Source organism: Capsicum annuum, chromosome 12 (assembly GCF_002878395.1).
Source record: "Capsicum annuum cultivar UCD-10X-F1 chromosome 12, UCD10Xv1.1, whole genome shotgun sequence".
Taxonomy (NCBI): domain Eukaryota; kingdom Viridiplantae; phylum Streptophyta; class Magnoliopsida; order Solanales; family Solanaceae; genus Capsicum; species Capsicum annuum.
The window spans coordinates 228022725-228050464 of NC_061122.1; the positions used below are offsets into that span (position 1 = coordinate 228022725).

At 36.4% G+C, this 27740-nt stretch overlaps 1 protein-coding gene, 2 non-coding genes and 1 pseudogene across 3 annotated transcripts; all 4 read left to right on the forward strand.

Moving 5' to 3' along the window:
• The first annotated feature begins 235 nt into the window (after positions 1-235).
• On the forward strand, positions 236-6939 carry LOC107853174 (acyl-coenzyme A thioesterase 2, chloroplastic). The gene is made up of 5 exons (XM_016698180.2): positions 236-926; positions 3127-3304; positions 5068-5516; positions 6240-6368; positions 6528-6939. The coding sequence occupies exons 1-5, from the start codon at positions 399-401 to the stop codon at positions 6681-6683; spliced, it is 1440 nt and encodes a 479-aa protein (XP_016553666.2). The 5' UTR covers positions 236-398; the 3' UTR covers positions 6684-6939.
• A 635-nt stretch (positions 6940-7574) lies between these two features.
• Positions 7575-7735, forward strand: LOC124889973. The gene has a single exon (XR_007048884.1). It is a non-coding gene; the product is annotated as a U1 spliceosomal RNA (small nuclear RNA).
• Positions 7736-7983: 248 nt separating this feature from the next.
• LOC124889811 lies at positions 7984-8085 on the forward strand (annotated as a pseudogene).
• Positions 8086-8611: 526 nt separating this feature from the next.
• On the forward strand, positions 8612-8771 carry LOC124889974. The gene has a single exon (XR_007048885.1). It is a non-coding gene; the product is annotated as a U1 spliceosomal RNA (small nuclear RNA).
• Positions 8772-27740: the final 18969 nt, after the last annotated feature.

Sequence of the window (27740 nt, forward strand, 5' to 3'; positions counted from 1 at the left end):
ATCTAAAATATAGATTTTATTAGAAAAATATATATATATTTTTTAAAAAATTTAAAGCCACCATTTAATTTTCGCCGTAGGCCATCAAAGTATTTGAGCCACCCCCGACGAACAACACGAGAACCTTATCTAACCAACGAAAACTGATTTTCGATCCCTCACTTCTAGAAGTACTAGAGTTGCTACCCCACCGTACCTATATATATTAAAAAAAAACAAAAAAAAAGAATCGACCACTAGATCCTGAATAATTCTACCTAATTTCCATTATATCCAACGCTCATGCATCTCATTTCTCCCACTCTTTTCACAACCCATGTTAATAATACAGGCAAGCAAACATTATTAATTTCATCCAACTGTCATCCTTAATTATTTCCCATCTTTTTTTGTTAACAATGAGCTTAATTCTTAATTTCCCATCCTCTATACTTTTCTCATCTTTTAGACCAAAAATGAAACTCTCAAAAAAACCTCTAATTTGTCAACATTACTACAAACTTGAACAAACAAATACTTTACTATATACATTCATTTCTTCCATTTTCACTTCACAATCCATACAATTATCTCAAACTAGGCAATTTTCAACTGCAACAACATCTGATTCATCATCTATAACTCCAATTAATAAAAATTTACTCTTATTCATAAACCATTCGCCTGTGAAAAACGCGATATGGGAAGCAAGATCAAGTATTTTTTGGAGATGTTCATCAATTTCTTCGTCATCAATTATCCCCTTGACTACGCAATGTGATGATCATTTGATCACTAAACCGCCATCGAGGAGCAGGACTAGCGTTTTGTACAAGTTATCGTCAGATTATGCGCTTCAGGAGAGGTATAGGAACCCTATGAATGAGATTCGAATTGAAAAGCTGTTAGAAGATCTAGATGCATTGGCCGGAACCATTTCCTATAAGGTACTTTCTCAATTTCATTTCATTTTCATGTGCCTTACTTCGATATGCAAAATTTAATAAAGAAGTACTTTTCACATATAGTAAAAATACTCAAGGAACATCTTTTGAGGGTGAAAAATAGGAAAATCAAGAAAACTTACCAAAAGTAAATAGGAAACATTATTATGAATAGGGGTATTCATGGGTCGGTTAGTGGTTAAAATCATAACCAAAACTAATTTAGTCAGTTTTTTAATTTCTAAAACCAAATCAAACCACAAAAAGAAAATAACCGTCAGTTTGGTTCTGTTTGGTTCGGTTTTTTGATTTTTTCAGTTATTGACTAGCCTACTCCAACCATCTCTGAAATAAACTCTTTTTTTTAACCTATAGAAAAGAGTATCACATCGAACAATTTCTCATGAAATATTTGTATAGTGATGGACAAATGACACAATAAACTCTTAAAAATCAGAACAAACACATTAAACAAAATCAACATTGAGATGAAAAATACCAGCTTTATATTGTAGGCACTAAGATTATCCAACAATATACAAATACATACATGTACATTGTAAAGCAGAGTTTTGTATTATGTTGCAGTGTACTGCAACAAGTGACAAAGTTGGGCAAATTTGAGTTATCTGTTTACTTTATAGACTAGTTAGGTGAGCTAATCATATAGGAAAAAAATTAAATAAATAAGGAGACATAAAACTACCATTTAAACCAGGGACCATGGTAACTACTAACTCGTTTGAAAGATTCCTTGTTTATGTGACCGAAGATAAAGCAGCATATGGATTACAGTTTCAGTCATCATTCATGCCATCTCTATTGGGTTATTCACAAACCATACATAAAATTTCACTAACCATACATCATTCATGCCATCCCTCTGCACGACTGCACCATTGCCAGATTAAATTTCCATCCCATGAAACATTGAGATTTTATTATAGAATAGAATCAGATTTAATAACAAAAAACACCACACAAAAAATGATGAGAAGACTACACTACGAAAGCGAGCGTAAACGAGATATAGAGGGTTAAGAAACTAAACAAGAAAATATTGCAATATCTGAGTTAGCCGAGACTCTAGAAAACATGACACAAGTATAATCAACAGGAAGAAAGTGAAACACTTGCAGTTGCATGAACCATCAACGCAAAACAAACGAGAAAGAAAAACTGAAAAGAAATTTTTGCTTTTCTTTGTGAGATGAAAAACTAGAAAAGAATTTTTTTTTCGTTTGCTTTCTATGAGGAACAACAGAAGCTAATGCAGTGCTGCCTTTCAATGAAGAATAGAAGAAGCAACAGTTGATGTACTACGTATTGTGAAAGTTGAAGTAGAAAAAGTGAGGTAGGGACCGTAGGGTTAACTTATTAGTAATAATAGGTAGAATTGGGCTTGAGTTTGGGGCTTTGGGCAATTGGGCTAAAGTATTGATTGAGCTAGACATAGATTAAAATTTAATTTACGATTAAATTTAATAAAATATTTATATTTTATTTATAAATTGTATATAAATAATTATAATATATATATAAAATTTATCGGTTCGGTTTGGTTATTTTCACGATTTTTTTAAGTAAAACCATAACCAAACCAAATAGCATCGGTTTTCTAAAATTTAAAATCAAACCTAACTAAACCAAACCAAACGTCGGTTTTTTTAATCGATTTGGTTCGATTTACTGTTAGATTTGGTTTTTAACCAAACTCATGAACACTCCTAATTATGAACATAGTTGTATTTGATTAACATTTTTTAGTAACCAGATAATGTAATTATGTGATTCCACAATTAGACCATATTGTCATTAATTTTCTTTCATGCACTTCAAATTTCATTAAATTATATAAATTAGTATAAAAGATGGATTCAGAATTTAAAGTTTAAGTGTTCTCGATAACCTCAAATTTGAAATAGAAAACCTTGTTATATGTGCCCGAGGGGAACTAAACCGGGCCCCATACAGCAAGCCAGTTAAGCTTAAGCGCGTTTCTTCACTAGCACTAGACCAAGTGATTGTTTTGTTACTCGATTCTCAACAATTATTTCTTATATATTTAATAGATAAATTTTTCAATATAAATATAAAGTTTTTACAAAAATTACTAGGTTCTCGAGAACCCACACCTAGTACCCTAAGTCTGCCCCGATATACACTCATATTGCTTTTTTTTTTTCCTCTCTTTGACAAACAGCATTGTTCAAGTGATGATGGCAAAGCAAGGTCATTAACACTAGTAACTGCATCAGTGGATAATATAATTTTGAAAAAACCAGTTAGAATTGACACTGATCTCACTATAGAGGGGGCTGTTACATGGGTTGGAAGTTCATCTTTGGAAATTCAACTAAATGTCAAGCAATCTACACCAGGTACTTCCTATGTATTTACATTTTGGCTTCAAGTTCCTTTTGTTGAAGTGTATGATTATCTCATTCAAATGATTAAGCTGTCACAGAGAGCATACTTTTTTGCTTAATTATATACTAACACGGCCCCTCATGTAAGAGCCTGATTTTTTTTTTCATGGCCAAGCATGTGGAATATTTTTTAATAACGAGTAGCAGTAAGATTTGATCCCGGGATTTTTGCCTACTCTGATATCATGTTGAAGTGTGATCATCTCATTCAAAAGCTTGAGTTATTAGAGGGAGCACACTTTTATTGTTTAATTATATTCTCAACATACAACTCCTTGTTTTATGAAACTCAATTTTGGCTAAATTTCAAAGCTAAATTGAAGTAGATTAATTTAATATTTTAAATTTTAAATTTAGATGTTCGAAAACTATATTAAAAATGCTATAAGTTGTAATCCTTCTCATATTAACATGATGAAAAAATCATCTTAAATTATTAATAAAAATTTATACGGTTTGACTCTCGAAAAAAGAAATGTGACAAGTAAAAATAAACGAAAAAAGTAATATACAATAATAACTGAGTTTGTTATGAGTGAATTTTTAATACATATATTAGTCAATGGATTTTGGTGAACCCCTAATCTATAAGCTATATGTGCCCTTGCCTATAGATGATTGAATTTTTTTCTTCGATCACCAAACTAAAAGTAGGGGAATAGATTTGGGTCTCCCATGATATTTTGTAGGTATAGGCGGGGCTAGAATATTGATTATAAATTCAGCAGAAGCTAACAGCTTTTGCTAGAACTTTGTTTTTATTTTAAGAAATCTATTAATATGTCTAAATAATATAATCAGAAACCACTAAACTAACTCTTCTAGAATCTAAAATTTAGTAAGCCTCAAAAATTTGCTTTACTTGTTCACTTTAGCATATCAAGAGAAAGACTATTGTTTTTCTGATTTATCCTTAGAATTAACTATTCATTTCAAATTATTTCTCAGGTCCATTAAAGAATTAACTACCAATTAATATGAATATCATGTTGAAATATGATTTTTTTTTTTTACTCCGTAAGGGGTACACAGTCAACTGCGGATAAATAAAAGAAAATGGAGGAGTTATTTCTATTGGAAAAAAATTGGTACTAATTGCTTTAATTTTTCATTTGTAGTATTATTTTATTTTTAGATTGATTCTGTTGCTGTTTGTTGTTTTAGTTATCATCTACTATTTCTTGTACTTTATTACGTTTTTTTTTTTTAGGTTTTCTATGTAACGATCTCGAATTATCAACTCAACAATCAATACACAAACTGAACGAAACTAATTAACTTTGATTAATACGGGAAGAAGAAATTACAATATGAAGAAGAAGAAGAATAGTAGACGGGGATGAGAAGATTAGAGGGAATTGGGGATGAGAAGCATAGCTTTGCCTAAGCAATTATCATAATTTTCATAAATCTATTCTTATTAAAATGTTCTATTTATTAACCCATATCCACACATAACCACTTAATGTGGTATTGGGCTGCTTTACCATAACTACTTTCGGCCAATTCATAACATTCTATGTTTTGAGTTGGAGATCTTTCGAAAGAAACCTCTCTACCTCACTTCTAAGGTAGTGGTAAGGTTTGCGTATGCTCTACCTTCTCAAAATTTCATATTGTGAGATTACACTGAATATGTTGTTGTAAATTGCTTAGATATGTGGTTATAAAAAAAATTGCTTTGATATGTGACATTATGTATCATTTTCTTTCAGAATCAATCAATTCCAGAGAGTCAGTATCTCTTACCGCCAACTTCACATTTGCAGCAAGAGACTCCAAGACAGGAAAATCAGCTAAAATCAACCCAATTTTACCTGAAAATATAAACGAAAAATTACTATGGCAAGAAGCAGAAGAAAGAAACAAAATGAGAAAAAAGAAAAAAGAACAAAAAATAGACAATTTAGGAGAAAAAGAAAATATGTTGAATGAATTGTTGTTAGCAAATAGTGACGACAACAACAACAACAACATTTTAATTAAGGATACTTGTCTACAAAATTCTTTGGTATGCCAGCCAGAACAAAGAAACATTCATGGACAAATATTTGGAGGTTATTTAATGAGGAAAGCGTTTGAATTGGCATATGCAACAGCTTATTCATTTGTTGGAAGTCCACCTTGCTTTGTGGAAGTTGATCATGTTGATTTCTTGAAACCTGTAAGTGCTTATTCTCGTAGTTTCTGGTCCCTCAATTTCTGTTACTATATGTTGTTTATCGTTCTACGGTTATGGTATTACTTTGTTGTAGTTACTGTTCCTTTTTTCTGCGTGTTTTAGAATGTTTAATATATTATTTTCGATGTCTTCTTATTTCTTTTTTCTTCTTTTAAATCTACTGCTCGTTGATGTTCTTACTTGAGCCGAAGGTCTATCGGAAGTAGCCTCTCTCCCCCACAAGGTAGTGGTAAGGTCTACGTACACACTACCCTCCCCAGACCCCTCTTGTGGGATTATTCTGGGCACGTTGTGGTAATTTGAAAGTGCATAAATGCATTGTTTGTTATATGAGGTTATCTCATCTAAAAGCTTAAACTGATAGAACGAACATATTTTAATCGATTGTTATGTGATATTATCTCATCTAAAAGCTTAAACTGTTAAAACATTTGCATTACTTGAGCAGAGGGTCTTTCGGAAATTGTAGTCTCTCTACCTCCACGAGGTAGGGATAAGGTTTGCGTACATGCTACCCTTCCCAGACCTCACATGAGGTATTACATTTGGCATGTTGTTGTTATGTTGTTGTAAGTGAATAAATGTGTTGATCATTACGTGTGATTATCTCATCTGAAAGTTTAAACCGTTAGAATGAACATATTTTTTGTTGATTGTGCTTTAGTCTTACATAAATTATGGCTAAGACTTTGTATGATGATACAGGTAGATGTTGGAGATTTCCTTCACCTCAAATCATGTGTTTTGTATACACAAGTTGAAAATTCATCTAGGCCTTTGATTAATGTGGAAGTCATAGCTCATGTTACACAGCCCCAAAATCATTCTAGTGAGGTGTGTACTATATCATTTTTTTTTTTTTGGTATCTACATAGTGTATTTTTTCGATAAAGGATGTTCAATTGACTCGCCTTACATCCCTCTGGCTCCACTGATACTACTAATTGATACTTATGTGATAAATTAGTTTGTTATTGCTATGCTCTTCAACAGGTTTCGAACAATTTCTACTTCACGTTCACTGTCCCCTCAGATACACAAAGAAATGGCTCGAAAATTAGAAATGTTGTCCCTGCTACAGAGGCGGAAGCGCTGTGTGTGATCGAATGTATTGATGTTGTGAGAAACAAGAGAGACAATGTAGGATGAGACTGAATGAATGCGCGTAAACACAACTCTCTCATAACCATCAAAGTGTGTCGTGGAGATGGATGAAATCACTTTACCTTGATCGTAAGTCTAGAATTTGAGCCCTCTGTATTGTGAATCTGAATTAATCGGGTGTGTGAATACTGGCGACTAGATGTTATAGCAAAAATGAAAAAAGAAATAAATTGTATTGCCTAGAATTTAACTTTTATATATATAGACATTAGACATACTTCCAATATACTTTTATTTATTACCTGTGGACTTTGGTACATTCACTATTTATATGTATGTATACACACAAAAATCCAAGCAAATATCTAACACTCACTTTTAATTTGTATACTTAATTATGATAAGTTGGCGAGATTTTTCATGAGTCAATTTGAGTTACATATCATCTCAATTTTTTTTGAGCTGAAACGAAGGTGAAATGAGTTGACTGAGCTAATAAATGGTGGGCTAATAACCTGCCCAAACTTCGATGTCGGCCAAATTATGTTTTCATAGGCTAATTTTGTCATAGTTAGTCTCTTCTCTGAAAAATATTTAGAGATCCAGTACTTCAATAACAATAAGTCCCCTTTTTGTCAATACCATACAGTTCTTAATTACTTTGTAAGTTTTGTTTCTTAGATTAATAAATAGTAATTAATATGTAAGTCGTTATTGTCCAATCGAATAAATCAATGTTTTGGTTGGAATTATCACTAGTTTAGGAAAAATTATTTAACTAGGCAAACATAGCTAGTATATTTATGATATATACCTATAGTTTTAAAACATTACCCAACACAGATATAATCATAAGATGTCCCTCATCGGCTGATACAACGAAAACCCAGGAGTTGGAGCGGCGTTAAATGCATTATAAAAGGATCTACGAGGAAACAACAAATCCAGACGGGGTCAATGGGCGATCAAAAAGGCCCATGGCCTAGGTTGGTGACTTCCATTGCACTTTGGAGGGGTGCCCACCTAAGGTTAACCCAAGTGGTTGAGCCTACGGACCACTTTTTGGCAGTGGGGGCTTGTGTTAGCATGACCCCTATCCAATTCTTAAAAAAAAAAATTTCTGTGTTCCCAAAATTTTCCTCTGGACATGTGGGGTTTGGGGAGAGTAAAGTGTACACAGTCCATACCACGTACAAATTGGAGTTGTTTTTAAATTTTTGTTGATTTGGAGTGAAAATTGTGAAAACAACTTCTTTTGGACATGGCAGAAGAAAAATGTGGTGACTCCTACATCGAAATACAAAAGAAGCCCAAACTTCGTGTTACAACGTGAAGCAAAAAACTTAGCCACACAGAGAACACAAAACGAATTATTCTTTCGCTTTTTACTAAAGAATACCATGTGCACGCTGCAATTAGTGGCATACGACATTTTTTGGAGAAAGTTGGTGCCAGGGGAAGATGGTGAAATGGTGTCCACAAGAACACGTCTTATCTTTACCCATCTGTCACCTTTTCTTTCACATGCATTGTGGATGGAATTCGTCAATGGAGGCAATGTCAAGTGGCATCCCTATCATGGCTACAAGGTAAGAGAACGAGAATTACTTGCACGAAGCCTTTAACAATGATTCAAGGGTAGCAGATGAAAGAAAACACAATCAAGTGGAAGATAAATATTATTGCATACTTACGACCAGAACAACTAATCTCCATCCAATTTCATTAATTCTCCTAGTTTTCCCATCTTCTAGGAACATAGCTGGAGTGCTACATTAAATAGATGGGCAGAAAGGAAAGCAAGGGACAATCAATAGCTACTTGTTCAGAAGGAAAGTAAATTAGTAGAGTATAAATCATTTCAGAAAAAGTATTAAGAGGACTGCATAAAAAAAATGTCCCTCATCTGCTGACACAACAAAAGACCAGGTGTTGGAGGGTGTTAAATGCATTCAAAGGATCTTCGAGGAAACATCCTAGCCGGACAGGGTCAATGGGCGATCAAGAAGGCCCATGGTATAGGTTGGTGACTTCCATTGCACTTTGGATGGGTGCCTGCCTAAGGTCAACCCAAGTAGTTGAGCCTACGTCTTAATTTTTGGCAGTGGGGGCTTGTGTTAGCGCGCCCCCTATCCAATTCTTAAACAAAATTTTCTATGTTCCAAAAATCTTCCTCTGCAGAATATATTTTGTTCACTAATTCTTTCAATTTAAGCACTTAAGAGTTAAGATAAATAAAACGCAATCAAGTGGAAGATAAATATTATGATATACTTACGAACCACAAAAATAAGACTAATCACGATCTAGTTTCATTGATATTGCCAATTTTCCCATATTCTAGAAACACATTTAGTGTGTTAAATTAAATAGAGGTGTAGAAAGGAACAAGGTGAAAGCAGTAAGAGGAGGGTGGATTACTTCTCTTTCGATCAGACAGTCGACTCCCTCCAATATCCAATCGACTATTGAGTACAGTAGTGAAAATTCATAAATTAAGCTACTGAAAATAAATAACACCAGATGTTTTTATATCGGTTGGGACCTCTAATAGATTTTATTCCAGTCCTCTAGGGTTGCAAGAGATTCTACTAGTTCTTTGCAAATAATCAAAGTACAAGATTGAGTCAAGCTTTTTGGCTTTGACTCACACTCTGTTGCTTTCTTTCACACTTTGATACAATGCCTCACCAACTATGTGTTTCTCTCCTCTTTTCTTAATTATACAGTAAACCTTTAAGAGAATACAATGCTTGAGTAAAGTAGAACAAAGAACTAGATAAGGTTGAGACAAGTGCACATCTCTTCCTTATAACTTTCCAATGCTTATATAGTAGTGATTGGACTACTACTGGCCGTTGGAAGCTAGATATAGAAAGCAGCCCAAAAGGTTTTTCTTCTTAGGAAATTGAACTGAGAATATTCAATTTCCAAGAATAAGTAAAGACTAAAAAGTAATATCTAACTAAGTATATATATACACATAAGATGAGGTAGTCCCATGATTTATGCAAATCATTTAAATTGGCAGATCTTTTCCTTTTCTGGAGAGCTATGCTTTTGACCATATCTTAAGAGGAGATATCTTACAATATATTCCCATGGTTTATGCAAGCAGCAGATCATTTCTCTTCCCTGGAAGGCTATGCTTTTACCACATCTTCAGATGAGATACTCTTCAATCTACTCCCATGATTTATGCAGCTTACTTAGTCCGAGGGATTTCTTCCTTTTGAGTAATTACTGAGGATTTCATTTGATCGTTATTAGGACATGATTGATTGTGTAATATATTGTGCAGAATTCTCTCCCTGATTTATGCTTTATTAAATGTATATAATAGTCTAGCCGATTTCTAGGGATTTAGAATCTAGTTACCTTAGTTAGTCTTTCCTTTAATTGTATATATATTTCTGTAACCTTTGGATAATACATAAGTCTAATACACTGCTCCTTCTTCATCTCTCGAACCTTTATGGTATCAGACCCTTTCTATACTCCAACGAGTCTTCTCATTTTTTTTTCAAGTTTTTCTTTTGGTTCTAAGACATCCATGGTGAATCCAAGTGATTCTACTATACCTTCTAATAACACTAGCCATCTGGTGCAATTTAACCCCAATTCCCAACTTCCCCTAAAGCTTACTGGTCCAATGAACTTTGTCATTTGGAAAGTGCAGGTCGAATCTCTCATGTTCGGTCATGATCTCTACTGCTATCTCGATAGAACCTTGAAAATACCATAAAAAATAGTAACCCTCAACAACCAAGAGGTACTCAATCCTAAGTACAAATTCTGGTTTTGCCAAGACTAGTTGATTCGCAATGCCTTAAAGACATCTATTGAACCTACAATCACCTCTGCAATCGCCAAAACTTCCACCTCAAAGCAAGCGTGGGACACACTGCATAACCTGTATGCTAACAAATCACATACAAGGATTTTTAGTCTTCGAAACTCTCTGGCTACAATCACAAAAAAACTCTCGCAGTATGACAAAGTACTTGCACGAGATAAGGAATGTTGTTGATGAACTTGCAACGTTTGGAAATCCTATTCCTAATGACGAACTTACTATCTGTAACACCCCGCAAAAATCGTCCATGCATTAGCTCGTGGTAATATGCTCTTAGAGTTAAATGACTAGAATTGTGTTAAAGAAGCTTAGTCTCATTTTTGACTTCCAAAGTGAGTAAACTTTAAACCATATATAATTTCCCTAACTTTTTATCATGTGGAAAATTGAATGACTTTCCGTCATTATAAGATTTGCCCAAATTCGATACCAGGGTAAGAAGTTATGGCTAATTTAAGTTCTAGTCGCAAAACACCATCATTTTAGTGCTTGGCATGTCGCGGAGGGGGCCTATTTAGAAATTGTCAAATTCCAATAGCATAGCGCGATTGTGGCGCATCGTGCTGAAGTTTCAGGTCCCAACCAGTGGGACAACGCGATGGCTCCACATCGCGGTGACCTTAAGAATTTCACTCGTTAATTTTTAGTAAGCCACCGCGATTGTGGCGCGTCGTGGTGGCCCATGAAATCGGGCTCCATTTATATTTTTAGTCCGTCTCATTAAGGGTATATTGGATATTTTCTATACCCTTATCAGCCTAAACATGGGATTTAATCCCAAATGACCTCATGATTGATATTTTCATCAAAAATCATCAAGAACACTCCTTAGGGTTTCAAACAAGAAAACCCAAATAACTCAAGATTTAACCGTGGGTTTTTAAGATTGATTGAAGATTTGGAATCCCCAAATCGTAGGCTTCAAGAATCATCAATCAAATTTCTAAATTGAGGTACGTGGGATTTATCCTAAAAACTACATGGGCTTGTAAACACTAGAATATGATTTAAAGATTATCAAGCATGAATTTAGAAAGGAGTTTTTGAAATACATGATTTATTATGCATTATGAATGTTTAATTGTATTGTTGATTTGGTATTTAGGCCTTTCCCCCTTAAATTAATTTACATGTATATGTATATGTATGAAAATTTAGATTTAAGATTGTTTGAGAGAAGAACTTATGAAATCCCTCTCTTGTGATAACTTTAAGTTTATGATCTTAATGTGAAGGATTTGAAATGCATGATTTATGGCTTGAAATTTGTTTACTCAAAGATCATAGTATTTTGAGCAAAATTTAGATATTTAAGAGAGGGAGTTTCTTGATGTAAATATATTTTGTTAAAAGAGAAAGATTTGCATGAGATTAAGAGATTTGACATGACCACCTTGCATCATTGAAAGTTTGATAATGAGAGTTGCATACATGCGTTTACATGAGTTTTAGAGAAAGAGTTCTTTGAAATGATTTATTGATATATTTATGTTTTGAAAACAGAGATTGTAATATGTTAATAATGGCTCAGAGATATGACTTGCAAGTCAATGGTATGGCGATACCATAAGTATGTATGCCATAATAGATTATGTTTTCAGAGTTTGATTTCAGAGAATGCATGTTTTAAAGAGTTAAAATTGGGCTTAAAGAAGGTTAGGTAGTTACCCGAAGAAGGTTTGAGTTCAAGTAACTCTTAGCCTAAAACCGTGATTTTCCGATCCAAATATATTATTTTTACGCTGGTGACAGCCATGTGGCGTAGCAGAGTCAGAGACTCCAACCGTTATGGCACACTTGGGTTGGAGGTTTCCCTGCCGAGTCAATGTCGGATTCCATATAGCCCGTAGAATTTCAGAGTTGTAGGGTATACCACCTAGCATAGAAGTAAAACTAAGAGTGCCTCAGAGTTCAGATGATTTTTATAGAGTCTTTCGAAAATGCCCATGATATTTCTTACTATCTGATATGTTTATGAGCTGTATTAAATTGCTCTCATATATGTTGAATATAAACTAGTATTTTGGATCTGCTCTGCATACCAGTACATCTGTATTGTCCCCCTACCTCCTAGGTTCGGAGGCTCAGTCCAAGGGTCCGGCTAATCAATAGAGTAATCTAGAGAGAAGTGATCCATTCAGTGGTGAGCCTTCTTTGTTCCAGAAGGCATGTTATTTCAGATTATGTTATTCCGTTGGTTTGGTCTACTGGAGGCCTTGTCCCTGTTTTCAGAACAGTTTTGAGATGTAGTAGAGATTTCGCAGACTGAGTCAGATCTTATTAAGATGTTTTAAATTGCAATTTTCTTTCTTATGTCTTAAAACCCAAAGTTAATGACCATGTTTTCGTATCATATTATATTTCCATATTTTGTTTTATGATATGAATGTTGTGCATGATTACCAGATCTAATAGAGTAGGACGTTCGGGCCTTCATGGTTTGGGATGTCCGTCATGGCCAGGACCTAGTTCAGGTCGTGACAAACTTGGTATCAGAGCACTATTCATGATCCTAGGGTGTCTGTGAAATCGCGTTGGATAGAATCTTATTTATGGGTATGTAGCGCGCCACACTTATAAGTAGGACACTACTAGGTGTTTAGGAATATTTCTCTTCTTTGTGGTTTAGTTCATGCTTCAGACTCTGAGTTATCCCCTAATAGATGATCTCTTGTGTTTCAGAAAAATAATCATGCCTCCCCATCGTACTATCGATTAGAATGCACAAACAGATGAGGTCCGTCCCACCCATGGGATGAGAACCCAAAATAGAGCTCAAACTCCAGAGATTGATGCTACTCCGGGAGTCCTACCTACTTAGACGAGCCCACTTATGGCACCCAGAGCTCCCCGAACAGGGACTAACCGCACTCAGCCTAGCGCGCGAGAGAGGTATCTAATGCAGAATTCAGATAATCCATTCACATGCTTGCCCATTTGTAGCCACACAGACTAAACGGTCGGAAGATATTGGGTTTGCATCTGTTACGTCTGAGGCTACAAGAGTGGTCTTGTTCATGAGGATGAACCTACCTAAGTTTACTGGTACCAAGGTAGAAGAAGATCCACAGGAGTTCGTGGATGAGATGGAGAAAATATTTAAGGTGATGCATGTAAATGAGGTAGAGAGGGTTGAGTTAGTGGCTTACCAACTTAAGGATATAGCGAACTAATGGTATAATGAGTAGGAAGATTCAAAGAGTAAGCATACTGAGCACACAGTTTGGGCCGAATTCGTGAAAGCCTTCCTTGATCGATTCTTTCCTCTCGAGCTGAGAGAGCTGAAGAGTTTATGAATCTAAAGCAGGGTAAGATGAGTGTCTAGGATTACACTTTGAGGTTCAACCAACTAGCTCGTTATACTTCAGAGATTACTAGTAACATGAGAGCCCGAATAAGGAAATTTGTATCCAACCTTTCAAATGAATTAGTGCTTGAATGTCAGGGAACAATGTTGAAACGGGACATGGATTTTACCAGACTATTATTCCACATGCAGCAAGTTAAGGAAAAGAAAAAGAAAATTGCTGAATCTAGAGAGAACGACAGACAAACAAAGAGAGCCAAAATAGCAGACCAAAGCTACAGTCAACAGCAGAGTGGAAATTGGGGTAACAAATAGCAGAAGAAGAAGAATTGGGGTAATGCAAAGTCTGCAACCAATCCCCTGGTGACCAGACCCCAGCCGGGTAGCGCACTCAAGATTTTCAGTATAGGCAGGGGCCGAGGATGCAGGGTTCATAGTCTCAAGAAAGTATAGCTCAGACCTCTCGGACATAACCACGCTATGAGAAATATGGGAGAAATCATCCAGGGAGATGTCAGTTTGGAGGCCATATCCATAGAGAATATCCAGCAACAAAGGGTAATGTTGGTGGAGCCAAGTCACAGGCTAATTCTTCTGCACCACCACCGCCTCAGAATGGTGCCACTTCAGCTACCGAAAACGGCCACAACCGGTTGTACGCCTTGACCAAATGCCAAGAGGTAGAGGCCTCGCCAGATGTAGTTACTGGTATATTGCAAATCTTTTCCCTGATGTTTATGTGTTACTTGATCCCGGGTTTACCCTGTCTTACATGACCCCTTATATGGCTGTTGGTTTTGGGTTTAAGCTCGATATAATTGCCGAACTTTTTTTTATTTCCACTCTGGTGGGAGACTCTGTTGTGGCTAGGAGGGTGTATAGAAATTGTGTGGTGACTGTTTATGGGAGGGATACTGCGGTAGACCTCGTAAACTTAGACATGGTTGATTTTGATTCTATCTTAGGGATAGATTGGCTTCATTCGTGCTATGCCACGCTAAATTGTAGAACCCAAAAGGTTACTTTCTCTTTCTCGAATAAGCTAACAATAGAATGAGAGGGACATTCTTTAGAACCTAGAGGGAAGTTCATCTCTTGTCTCAGAGCCCGTAAACTCATTTCTAAGGGCTGTTTGTATATCTTATTTGGGTTAAAGATTCGAATACCGAAAGCCCTTCTCTTCAGTCCGTCCCTGTGGTTAATGAGTTTTCAAAAGTTTTTCCAGATGATCTCCCAGGAATACCACCTAATACGGGTACGACCATGAGGATGCACGTACCCTTGTTTTCTCGTATTGTTATTGTTGTAGTGAATCCGAGAGTGGTCTTCATCTTAGTCCTCAAATCCTTAAGATTAGTGTACTGTTTTGGAGTTGTTTCGTGTTTCTGTTGTTTTTCTCGTATCACCACCTGATAGGGAGATAGATTTTGGTATTTATTTATTGCCAGATACCCGTCCTATCTCTATTCTGCCATATAGAATGGCTCTTGCAGAGTTGAAAGAGTAGCTAGCAGATCTTCTATATAAAGGTTTTATCCGTCCTAGTGTTTCTCCCTGGGGTGCACCTGTACTCTTCGTGCGAAAGAAAGATGGTTCCCTTTGTATGTGCATAGATTACCGCCAGTTGAATAAGGTCATGATTAAAAGTAAATATCCTCTTCCTAGGATTGATGATCTTTTAGTCAGCTTCAGGGTGCTAATGTTTTTCAAAGATAGACCTTTGTTTGGGATATCATCAGTTGAAGGTTAGGGAGTCAAATATTCCCAAAATAGCATTTCGAACCAGATACGATCATTATGAATTCTTAGTCATGTCCTTTGGGTTGACTAATGCCCCTGCGACTTTCATGGACCTTATGAATAGGGTGTTCCATCAGTTTCTATATCTGTTTATTATAGATTTCATTGATGATATTTTGATTTATTCCAAGAGTGAGGAGGACCATGCCAATCACCTCCGAATCATCCTTCAGACTCTCAAAGATCATGAGTTGGATACAAAATTTTCCAAGTACAAATTCTGGCTTAATGCTTTTGCTTTCTTGGGGCATATCATGTCTACTGACAGAATTAGTATTGATCCCCAAAAGATTGAGGCAGTGAGAAAATGGCCCAAAGCCATGACTCCAACCGATATTCGGAGCTTCTTGGGTTTGGCTGCGTATTACTGAAGATTTGTAGAGAGTTTTTCTTCCATAGCTGCACCACTTACTAAGTTGACTCAGAAAAAGGTGAAGTTCGTGTGGTCTGACTCTTGTGAGAATAGTTTGAGAAGTTAAAAGATAAGTTGACAACTGCTCCTATTTTGACTCTTCCAGAAGGTATGAAAGGGTTCATTGTGTACTGTGATGTGTCACGTGTGGGACTTGGGTATGTACTTATGCAGCATGGTAAAGTGGTGGCATATGCGTCTAGGCAGATAAAAGTGCATGAGCGAAATACCCCACCCATGACTTGGAGTTAGTGGTTGTGGTGTTTGCGCTCAAAATCTAGTGGCATTATCTCTATGGGTTACATATTGATATATTTACTAACATGAGCTGGCACTACCATCCGGGTAAGGAAAATATGGTAATCGATGCCCTCAGTAGGTTATCTATGGATTATGACATGAGCCTGTACTACCATCTGGGCAAGGCAAATATGGTAGACAACGCCCTCTATAGGTTATCTATAGGCAGTCTTTTGCATGTTGAAAAGGGAAAGAGGGAGATGACGAAGGATATTCACTGACTTGTAAATCTAGGAGTGCAACTCTTGGATTTTGAAGATGGGGGAGTGGTAGTTCATGAGGTAGCTAAATATTCCCTTTGTGCTGAAGTTAAAGAGAAGCAGGTTAAAGATCTCATCTTGATGCAGATCAAGAAAGATGTGGGTCAACAGAAAGTGATGTCTTTTGAAATTGGTGGTGATAGAGTTTTGAGATATCAGGGCAGACTATGTGTGCCAGATGTAGATAGATTACGAAAGAGGATCCTTGATGAAGCTCACACTTTGAGATATGTTGTTCACCCAGGCTCTACTAAGATGTATCATGATCTGAAAGCTATTTACTGATGGAATAATATGAAGCGTAATGTGGCTAATTTTGTTGCCAAGTATTTGAATTGTCAATAAGTGAAATTAGAGCATATGAGGCCAGGTGGTACTTCCCAGGAGATAGCCTTACCTTTGTGGAAATGGGGGATAATCAATATGGACTTCATCATGGGACTTCTGAGGTCCCAAATCCAGTATGATTCAATTTGGGTGATTGTTGATCAACTGACCAAGTCATCCCACTTTCTGCCCATCAGAACTAACTATTCGGGAGATGACTATGCCAAGCTGTACATTGAGAAGATAGTCCATTTACATGGAGCACCTGTATCTATCATATTTGACCGAGGTACAAAATTCTCTTCATAGTTTTGGAGGTCTTTTTAGAGGGGTTTAGGTACCCAAGTGAACCTAAGTACTGCATTCCACCCTCAGACTGATAGGCAAGCTGAGCGCACTATTCAGACTCTTGAGGATATGTTAAGGGCCTGCATAATTGACTTCAAGGGGGATTTGGGTAGATCACTCTCCATTGATAGAGTTCGCATATAATAACAGTTACCATACCAGTATTAAGATGGCTCCTTTTGAGACATTGTATGGAAGAAGATGTAGGTCGCCAATAGGGTGGTATGAAGTGGGTGAGACTCAGTTATTTGGGTCTGATCTTGTTCATCAGGCAATGAAGGATATGAAAATTATTAGAGAACGACTTAAGATAGCCCAGAGTTAACAGAAGTCCTATGTCGATGTTAGGAGAAGAGACTTAGAGTTTGAGGTTGGTGATTGGGTGTTTCTCCAAGTTTTTCCTATGAAGGGAGTCATACGTTTCAGGAAGAGAGGTAAGTTGATTCCTCGCTATATAGGGCCATACCATATTTTGAGAAGGATAGGGGGAGTTGCCTATGAGTTAGAGTTGCCTGCAAGTTTGGGCTCTGTTCATTTGGTATTCCACATATCCATGCTGAAGAAATGTATTAGAGACCATTCCCTAGTGTTTCCTGTAGAGGAGATCAAGGTGACTGACTTATTAGCATATGAAGAGGAACCTATTGCAATCTTAGATCGCCAAGTTCAGAAGTTAAGGAGCAAAGAGATAGTGTCGGTTAAGATGTTGTGGAGAAATCAGAAAGTTGAGGAAGCAAGTTGGGAATCAAAAAATGACTTGAGAGATAGATACCCAGACTTGTTTGATCTGGTGGATGACGAAATGGAAGGTACAATCCTTGTCTTATTCTTTTATGGCCTTAGTATACTTTAAATCGTTCTTGTCTATGTTCTGCATCATCATTCAGGGATGAATTATCCCAAGGGGGGATAATGTAACACCCCGCAAAAATCGTCCATGCGTTAGCTCGTGGTAATATGCTCTTAGAGTTAAACGACTAGAATTGTGTCAAAGAAGCTTAGTTGTATTTTTGACTTCCAAAGGGATTAAAGTTTAAACTAGATATAATTTCCCTATTTTCAACTTTTTTTCATGTAGCAAATTGAATGAGCTTTCCGTCGATATAAGATTCGCCCGAATCCGATACCCGGGTAAGAAGTTATGGCTATTTTAAGTTCTAGTCGTAAAACACCGTCATTTTGGTGTTTGCTGCATCGTGGAGGGGGCCTATTTAGAAATTGTCAAATTTCAGTAGCATAGCACAATTGTGGCGCGTCGCGCTGAAGTTTCAGGTACCAACTAGTGGGACAACGCTATGACTCCGCGTCGCGGTGACCTTAAGAATCCCACTCGTCAATTTCTAGTGAGCCACTGCAATTGTGGCGCGTCGTGGTGGCCCATGAAATCGGGCTTGTCACACCCCTTTTTCAACAAAAAGATATCATTTTATGGGTCGAAACAATTTTTATTATTAAAGTGACAAAAGCTGGAAAATTTGTTTCGAAAAGGATTATTTATATTCAAAACTCAGAGTCGCCACTTGGCATAAATCGGGTGTGCCAAGTCACCTTTGGCAATCCTTTTTCAAAATGATTTTGACTCTATTAAACTGATTTGAGAACAAAAATTTCGGCTAAGGAATTTTGTTGACCGAGAGGAAGGTGTTAGGCACCCCTCAATCCTGTGGTTCGACCACGGTCGCTTGGTGGAGCGTATCGGCTAATTTGACATTACAAATGTATAAACCACACAAAAAATATAAAAACGATCATTCAAGCAAAAAGAACAAAACAATCCAAAATTTAGTGTCCAGTCTGATTATTACAATCTCGAAATAGAAAAATACGAAAATATAAACCTACTCTATTCTATGTTAATTCTAAACTACACTCTATTGCTTTCTCCACCCGACGTTCCGGGCCTTGATCATGCGTCATCTTCAAGTACATGGTACTTTGGGGCATTCCCTTGATAAATCAATACAAATCCATCGGGGCATTCCCCGGCAAATAAATACAATTTCAATTTCATGAGATAAACTAGAAAAGCATTCAACACATTCAACATTTCACTCATCCAATCCAACATATTCCTAAATTTGCATACCCGAACTTAAACTTTTGCCTATTCATTCGATGGCCTAATCATGATACTGCCACATTCGACCTTCGTATTTGTTCCAAAATAACCAACGACAATAAATCAAGACTAAACAATATTCATTTTTATCAATTCCTATCATCCAACCCCCACATTCCTTTTTAACATCAAATTTCAACAAATTTAAGATTACTATTTCAACAATCCACAACCATCTATTCAACGAAATTGAGCAAAACAAATCAATGTCACCCAATACTCAACCAAATCTCACACAAATCAAACACATATGATGAACTAAAATAAGAAGAGATAGAATCGAACCTTTCGATGACTGATTTTTGTCGATAATAATATTTAAGAAAATCCAAACTTGGAACCTCAAATAAAATAACCTCAACTGCGATGAATCCAACTCGGTATAGAGAAAATTATTGTGAAATTGATTTGAAACAAAGAACCAGTGATGACAATGAACCCCAAAATGGAATCAAGAAGATAACCAATAAATTTCGCTTAGCCGGAGCTCCAGTGAGCGCCGACAGAATAGAGAACAGAGAACCACTCAGGTTTCGATGATGGTGACGTCTTTCCCACTGGAAGTGGCCGAAAAACCCCAAAATCCCTGTATTCCCCTTTTCTGTTCAATACGAATTCTCAATCTCTCTCTCTCTCGAATCTCTCTCTCTGCTGCTCCCTCTTTGATCTACTCCCTTTTCTGGGTGGTATATTTGGTCAATTTCTAAGTGTTGTATGTGGGTGTACGGTGGTGAATCGAAGAGAATAAGATGATGTTGCCTCTGTTCGGTGGAGCTGGGTTGTGTATGAGGGGAGTTCACTGGAGAAGAAAGAATGGAGTCCCTCTAGGCATTTTCTCCAAAAAAAATGAAAATTCTGTGTATGTCCAATTGTGTATATTGTATTATTTTTTTTGTTGACCCCAATGGAGTGTGCATGTGGGTTTATTTGTTTAGTGTGTAGGATTAGGTGAGGGTAGGGATAGGTAGGGGTAGGGTAGGTAGGGGGTAGGGTAGGTAGGGAGAGACAAATTAGTTGAAATTATTTTTTTGGGACGGACAAAATTACGTATCCACAGGGCTCCCAGTTATATTTTTATTCCTTCTCATTAAGGATATATTGGGTATTTTCTACCCACTTATCAGCCTAAACATGGGATTTCATCCCAAATGACCTCATTATTGATATTTTCATCAAAAACCATCAAGACCACTCCTTAGGGTTTCAAACAAGAAAACCCAAATAACTCAAGATTTCACCGTAGGTTTTCAAGATTGATTGAAGATTTGGAATCTCCAACTCTTAGGATTCAAGAATCATCCATCAAATTTCTAAATAAAGGTACGTGGGGTTTATCCTAAACACTACATGATCTTGTAAACACTAGAACATGATTTAAATATTATCAAGCATGAATTTAGAATGGGGTTTTTGAAATACATGATTTATTATGCATTATGAATGTTTAATTGTATTGTTGATTTGGTATTTAGGACTTTCCCCCTTAAATTTATTTACATGAATATGTATATGTATGAAAATTTTAATTTAAGATTGTTTGAGAGCACAACTTATGAAATCCCTCTCTTATGATGACTTTAAGTTTATGATCTTAATGTGAAGGATTTGAAATGCATGATTTATGGCTTGAAATTTGTTTACTCAAAGATCATAGTATTTTGAGCATGATTTAGATATTTAAGAGAGGGAGTTTCTTGATGTAAATATATTTTGTTAAAAGAGAAAGATTTGCATGAGATTAAGAGATTTGACATGACCACCTTGAATCATTGAAAGTATGACAAAGAGAGTTGCATACATATGTTTACATGAGTTTTAGAGAAAGAGTTCTTTTAAATGATTATTGATATGGTGGTCCCTAATTTATATTTTGAAAATAGAGATTGTAATATGCTAATAATGGCTCAGAGATATGACTTGCAAGTCAATGGTATGACGATACCATAAGTATGTATGCCATAACAGAATATGTTTTCAGAGTTTGATTTCAGAGAATGCATGTTTTAAAGAGTTAAAATTGGGCTTAAAGAGGGTTAGGTGGTTACCTGAAGAAGGTTTGAGTTCAAGTAACTCTTAGCCTAAAACTTTGATTTGTCGATCCGGGTATATTATTTTTACGCTGGCAACTGCCGTGTGGCGTAGCAGAGTTAGATACTCCAACCCTTGCGGCACACTTGCATAGGAGTCTTCCCCGCTGAGGTAATGACGGATTCCATATAGCCCGTGGAATTTCAGAGTTTTAGGGTAATCTACCTAGTGCAGAAGTAAAACAAAGAATATCTCAGAGTTCAGATGATTTTCTTTCAGAGTCTTTCAGAAATGCCCATGAGATTTCTTACTATATGATGTGTTTATGAATTGTTTTAAATTGCTCTCATATATGTTGAATATAAATTATTAATTTGGATTTTCTCTGCGTACCAGTACATCTGTATTGACCCCCTACCTCCCAGGTTCGGAGGCTTAATCCAACAGATCCAGCTAATCAGTAGAGTAATCTAGAGAGAAGTGATCCATTCAGTGGTGAGCCTTCTTTGTTCTAGAAGGCCTGTTATTTCAGATTATGTTATTCCGTTGGTTTGGTCTACTGGGGGCCTTGTCCCAGTTTTCAGAACAGTTTTGAGATGTAGTAGAGATTTTGCAGATTGAGTCAGATCTTATTTAGATGTTTTGAATTGCAGTTTTCTTTCTTATGTCTTAAAACCCAGAGTTATGACCATGTTTTCGTATCAGATTATATTTTTGCATTTTTTATGATATGAATGTTGTGTGTGATTACCATATCAGATAGAGTAGGACGTCCAGGCCTTCATGGATCGGGATGTCCATCACAGCCAGGACCTAGTTCGGGTCATGACACTGTCAAAATACTAAGCGGTCTAGGACCCGAGTATGATTCAATTTCAGCGGTTATCCATGCACTAGATTCACCTATCTCGTATGAGAAACTTTACAACAAGCTTCTAAATAGAGAGCTTCTCCTCAAACATAATAAGCTTAATCAGGCCTTAATTACAACTGCAGTGGCACAAAAACCATCACCAAATTGGCATCCAACGAATGCACCAGCCACATCACCAAATTGGCATCCAACGGCCTCTCGAAAAAATCGTCCAGTTTGTCAGCTATGCGGTCACACTGGGCATACTGCCAATGTGTGTCGTTCATGCTCCCATAATCACTTGGAAGCCAGAGAAAACTTTATTTCTATGCCTTGGGTTGTCGATTCAGGATCATCGCATCGCATTATGTGACTGCTCATTCTCAAAATCTTCAACGTCTAGATGACTACACTGGTACTGACAATATTACCATGGGCAACGGTAACAAAATCACTATAACTCACACCGGTCATGTTCAAATAAATGCTTCAAATAAAAAGTTTCATCTTTGAAATACTTTGTGTGCACCAGAGATTAAACGTAACCTTTTGTCTGTGTCTTAATTTTGCAAAGATAATCTGACATCCATAGAATTTTTTCCTTTTGATTTTCTTGTGAAGGACCTGAGTATGAGGGCACCGTTGGCACGAGGCCAGAATAAAGGACTTTATGAGTGGCCTGCTGGAGGATTCCAAGGTAATCTGAGCTACCAATCCTATATGGCAGAATCTCAACAATCTTGGCAAAGAAAATTAGGACACCCAAATAAAAGAGTTCTTCAAACACTCTCACAAAAGTTTTCAATTCCAATTCCAAATTCTGAAATGTTTGATCATTGTAATTCGTGTTCTTTTAATAAATGTCATCGGCAACCTTTTTTTGAGAATACTTTGGTTAGCAAAGAGCCTTTACAAATTATTTTCAATGATCTATGGGGCCCATCACCTGTTTTGTCAATTGACAAAAAATTATATTATGTAATTTTTGTTGATCAATTTACAAAATATATTTGGCGGTACACATTTAATAATAAAAGTGAGGTCAAAATAGTTTTCTCTAAATTTAAACCACTTGTTGAAAATTATTTTCATACAAAAATACTCTCAGTTTACACTGATGGCAGTGGTGAATTTGAAGGTCTCAAGTCATTTCTTCACACCAATGGCATTGGACACCTTGTATTTCAAGTGATTTTGATATCATTATCTTGACTGAAATTATTAAAGTATTTCAAGAATTATTGAGCATGAAGTATTATTTTGATTTGACATGAATTTAGAGCATGGGTTTTAAGCCCTAAGTTTGGGTGTTGATATTTCAAGAAGATCATATTCTTAAGTTTCTTTTGATGAGTTATATCAAGATTTTAAGCAAGATTTGATATTTTGATCCTAAGCTAAGATAAGGAATCCTTATTGTTCAATTTGATCATGTTTTAAAGAAAAAGAAGCATAATTGATTTTCATTATAAGCCCTTGTGCTATTTTAAAGTGGATTTCCTACAGAATGAGCATACAGATTAAATAGAGTAGTATTTGAGTTAGGTATGTGTCCTAGTTCACATGCTCCCGAACTACGAGCCAACATAGGTAAAGATTCAGATTATTCCTATATATATGGATGTAGATACAGATTGTGATCACTTATCTCAGGTTATATTCTTGGCAAGAGTATGACACCCCTCCCCAACATAAGGTTTTCTCCTTAGGAGAACTAGACGTTGGACACTATGACAGCTCACATAGTGTATGTCGGTTAGAAGAACCTCCCTAAACAGAAAAGATTAACAGGAAAACTTTTAGAAGAAACCCCCTAAGTTCTAAGATAGAATAACAGAACAACTTTCAGAAACTAAGTGTAAAGGCTCACAATTTATTTCAGATATTTTTTTACATAAGGCATTGGCTGTGAGATTTCAGCTTTCAGTTTACAAATATAAAGGTGAGTCCTTTTACACTTAGTCTGCATAATTTGAAAATAGACTTGACTTCAGTCCTACTTATTCCACTAATAGAAAGAGTAAACGCACAACTTTTAGAATTAAGTGTTATGTCCCACAAGATTATACAGTATGCTTTATTATTCATGTTTTATGAGTTTTAGCTTTCAGTTATTCAAGCCAATGTGAGTCATTTACACTCAGTATGCATCCTTTTTCAAGTTTATATAAACATTGAGATATTGTTTTTAGTATACATTCACCCCCACATGCTTAGTACATTCCAAAAGTACTGATCCACATATATATCTATGTGCTACATTGTCTCATAATATAGGTACGATTTGTAGCATGCACATCATATTCAGAAAGCTTGCAACTTCTAGTCAGCAGGTGATGAGTCCGTTTGATTCAAGGGGTCGAGTCTGTCATAGTCTGAGTAGTATTTTAATTTTTCTTTATTCAGTCGTATTGATTCGGGATAGCTGGGGTTATGTCCCGGCTACCTATAGTCAGTACTAGTAAAGGCTTCATAGACAGTCAGTAGAGTTAATGTATTGGATTTCAGTTTTGGTTTTGTATAAAGAAGAGTTGTAATGATTTTAATAGTTTGTTTTGAAGATTTTCGGCTAAAGATTTATATTCCATTTATTTCATTTCGAACTTATGTATTTATTTCAGTTGCTCATGAGTTATGCAGTACAAGGGTAAGCTTGGGATTACTTGTGGTCCTAAGCACCGTGTGACGACTAGGGGGTAGTCTCGGGTCATTACACACGCGATGGGAATAAAGTCGTTGTTTGAGATGCAACTTACTAGTTAGGCTCTTTGTCATACATAACGATTCCAGTTTCAACCAAAACGCAATGACAATGGTTTCCTTTAAAACTTCCTGTAGAATCTGATTGGATAGATGAAGATGGATCTGAGATACAGCCTTTTGATCTTTGAACCATTTATCTTCCTATGTTCAAAATGAGGGCATCTTTTCAAACCCTAATAAAGAATCGTCCAAATCCATCTGCGCGAGCACAACCCGCATCTTAACCTGCCATAACGAAAATCTGTTATTGCAATCCAATAGCACAATATCATACTTCGTGGTTGCCATCCACTTTGTTATGAATCGGTCAGAATAAGCAATACCACAAATCTAAAGAAAATAAGAAGAATACACACAGATTTACGTGGAAAACCCTTGACGAAAAAAATCAAGGGCAGAGGAAGAGAAATTTCACTATAAAGTATGGATAATACAATGAGGAGAATGACGTATTTAAAAACATCCAAAATAAACCACTAAAAATACTTATATAACACGTGCGTAAAAAAAATTCTATGCCCAAAAACATACAGGTCCATATCACGGGGGCTTCACCCCCGCACCCCCAACAGGATCAATGATGGGCTCCATGATTGGGACGATCTCTCCTCTACCACCACATACCCCACAAAGAATCACAAACATGGGTCGTACCACAAACTTTTCTGTGGCGGATCAATAAAAATCAGGTCACAAACTCTAACAGTAGCGAACCTGTACCACCGCGCATCTTGGATGGTGATGCACTAAATCCTACATATCAGGTTTGGGTTCATCAAGATAAACTCATGTTGAGTTGGATAGTCAATTTAGTTTCAAAAACTATTCTCCCTCAATTGGTCGGAGTAGAAATGACTTGTGCTGCTTGGAATAAACTTGTGGCAACCTATGCAACTGGGTCCAAACCATTGATTTGAGAACTTAAGGTGCAATTACAAAACTTGCGTCGTGATAATGCTACTATTGAAATTTATGTCCAAGGGTTGAAAACGATTGCTGAGAAGTTGACTGCCTTGCAACACCCAGTTACTGACGATGACTTGGTGGAGTTTGTTCTTGCCAGATTAGGACCTGCCTATCGTCCCTTCATAAGATCGTTTGAATCACATCTTGAGAACGTCACCTTTGATGCACTTTATGGTATGTTATTGAATGAAGAAAGACAATTAAAATGTGAGGACGCTAGTACTGTTATCGCCACAACAACACAGTACACACAAAGTTCAATCTCTACACCTCGTGGGCGCGGTAGGGGGCGTACTAATTGAGGTTGCGTACACTCTGCTGGCCAGGGAAATTTTCAGCAACCTCAGAGTCATAATTATACCACTACGAATCATTATGGGACTCCATCGCCTTCCACTAATTTCTCCATAATTGTCTCATAATTGTGAAGGAAAATGTCACATTGCACGTGTTTGTCCGTCACCTAGGACTACAAATAGAAATCGGGTATCTGGATGACCCTATTCAAATCTAGCAAGTATGTCTTCCCAATCGGCATCGAATTGGTTGATGGATAGTGGCACCACACATCATCTAACATCTGATCTTGACAACCTTGCAATTCACCCGGAATATCATGGTCTTCAGAAGTTTCCCTAGGTAACGGATCTAAATTGTCCATCTCGCATATTGGTAAAGGATATCTCTCTATTTTCGATAAGTCGTATTCCCTTGACAATCTTCTTCATATTCCCACTCCTACCCAAAATTTATTATCTTTCAGTTCTTTTACTAATTCTAACTAAGTCTCAAATGAATTTTCTCCTAACTACTTTTTGATTAAGGACTTGGAAATGAGGGCAGTACTTCACAAAGAGGTTTATATTCCATTCCAATATTGAAGTCAGTTACTTCACCAGCCTCATATGCTTCTTCACTTGGTGTTTGGCATGCGCATTTGGCTCACGCGTCCTAGACTACCGTTCATTGGACTTTACCCTCTAGTACTTTTATTTCATCTAATTGTGGTTCTTCTAGTTTGTGTCCAACTTATGCCGTTAGGAAGAGTCATAAAATTCCATTTGTTGAGTCTAGTTTTCAGGCCACAGGTCTTTTAGATTTAATTTGTTCAGATGTCTGGGGTCCAGGACCCATTATTTCAAATGATGGATATAAATATTATGTTATTTTCTTTGATCATTATAGCAAATATACTTGGATTTATTTTCTTAAATTCAAGTCTGAAGTTCTTTCCGTTTTATTCAATTTCAAAAAATTGTGGAAAAATACTTTGGCCGTCCAATTAAGAGCTTTCAAGCAGATTGGCGTGTGTGTGTGTGTGAGAATATCAGGCATTAACCTCATATTTACGAGACAATTGTATCACACAATGTTCTTCTTGTCCTTATACTCCGGAACAAAATGATTGTGTTGAACGCAAACATCAGCGTATTGTTGAGACGGGTTGTGCCTTATTAACACATGCTAGTATTCCTTCAAAATTTTGGACAAATGCTTTTGATACTGTAGTTTATATCATTAATATATTACCGACTCCCCATCTAAATAATTAGTCCCCCTTTCGCGTCTTATTTAATTTTGATCCTGATTACTCTTTGTTGCGTGTATTTGGTTGTCTTTACTTTCAGTGGCTTCGCCCTAATACGGAAGATAAATTATCTCCTCGTTCTAAGAGGTGTGTGTTTTTGGGATATAGCAAAATTCACAAAGGTTATAATTGCTTTGATCCTATTTCCTCAAAACTTTTAACCGTGAATTTAATG

Bases quoted from the DNA above. Each gene is read 5' to 3' on its own strand.
- LOC107853174 (XM_016698180.2), top strand. From the start codon at position 399: ATGAGCTTAATTCTTAATTTCCCATCCTCTATACTTTTCTCATCTTTT. The intron at 5,517-6,239 runs GTAAGTGCTTAT...ATGATGATACAG, and splicing joins ATGTTGATTTCTTGAAACCT to GTAGATGTTGGAGATTTCCT. The intron at 6,369-6,527 runs GTGTGTACTATA...GCTCTTCAACAG, and splicing joins CCCAAAATCATTCTAGTGAG to GTTTCGAACAATTTCTACTT.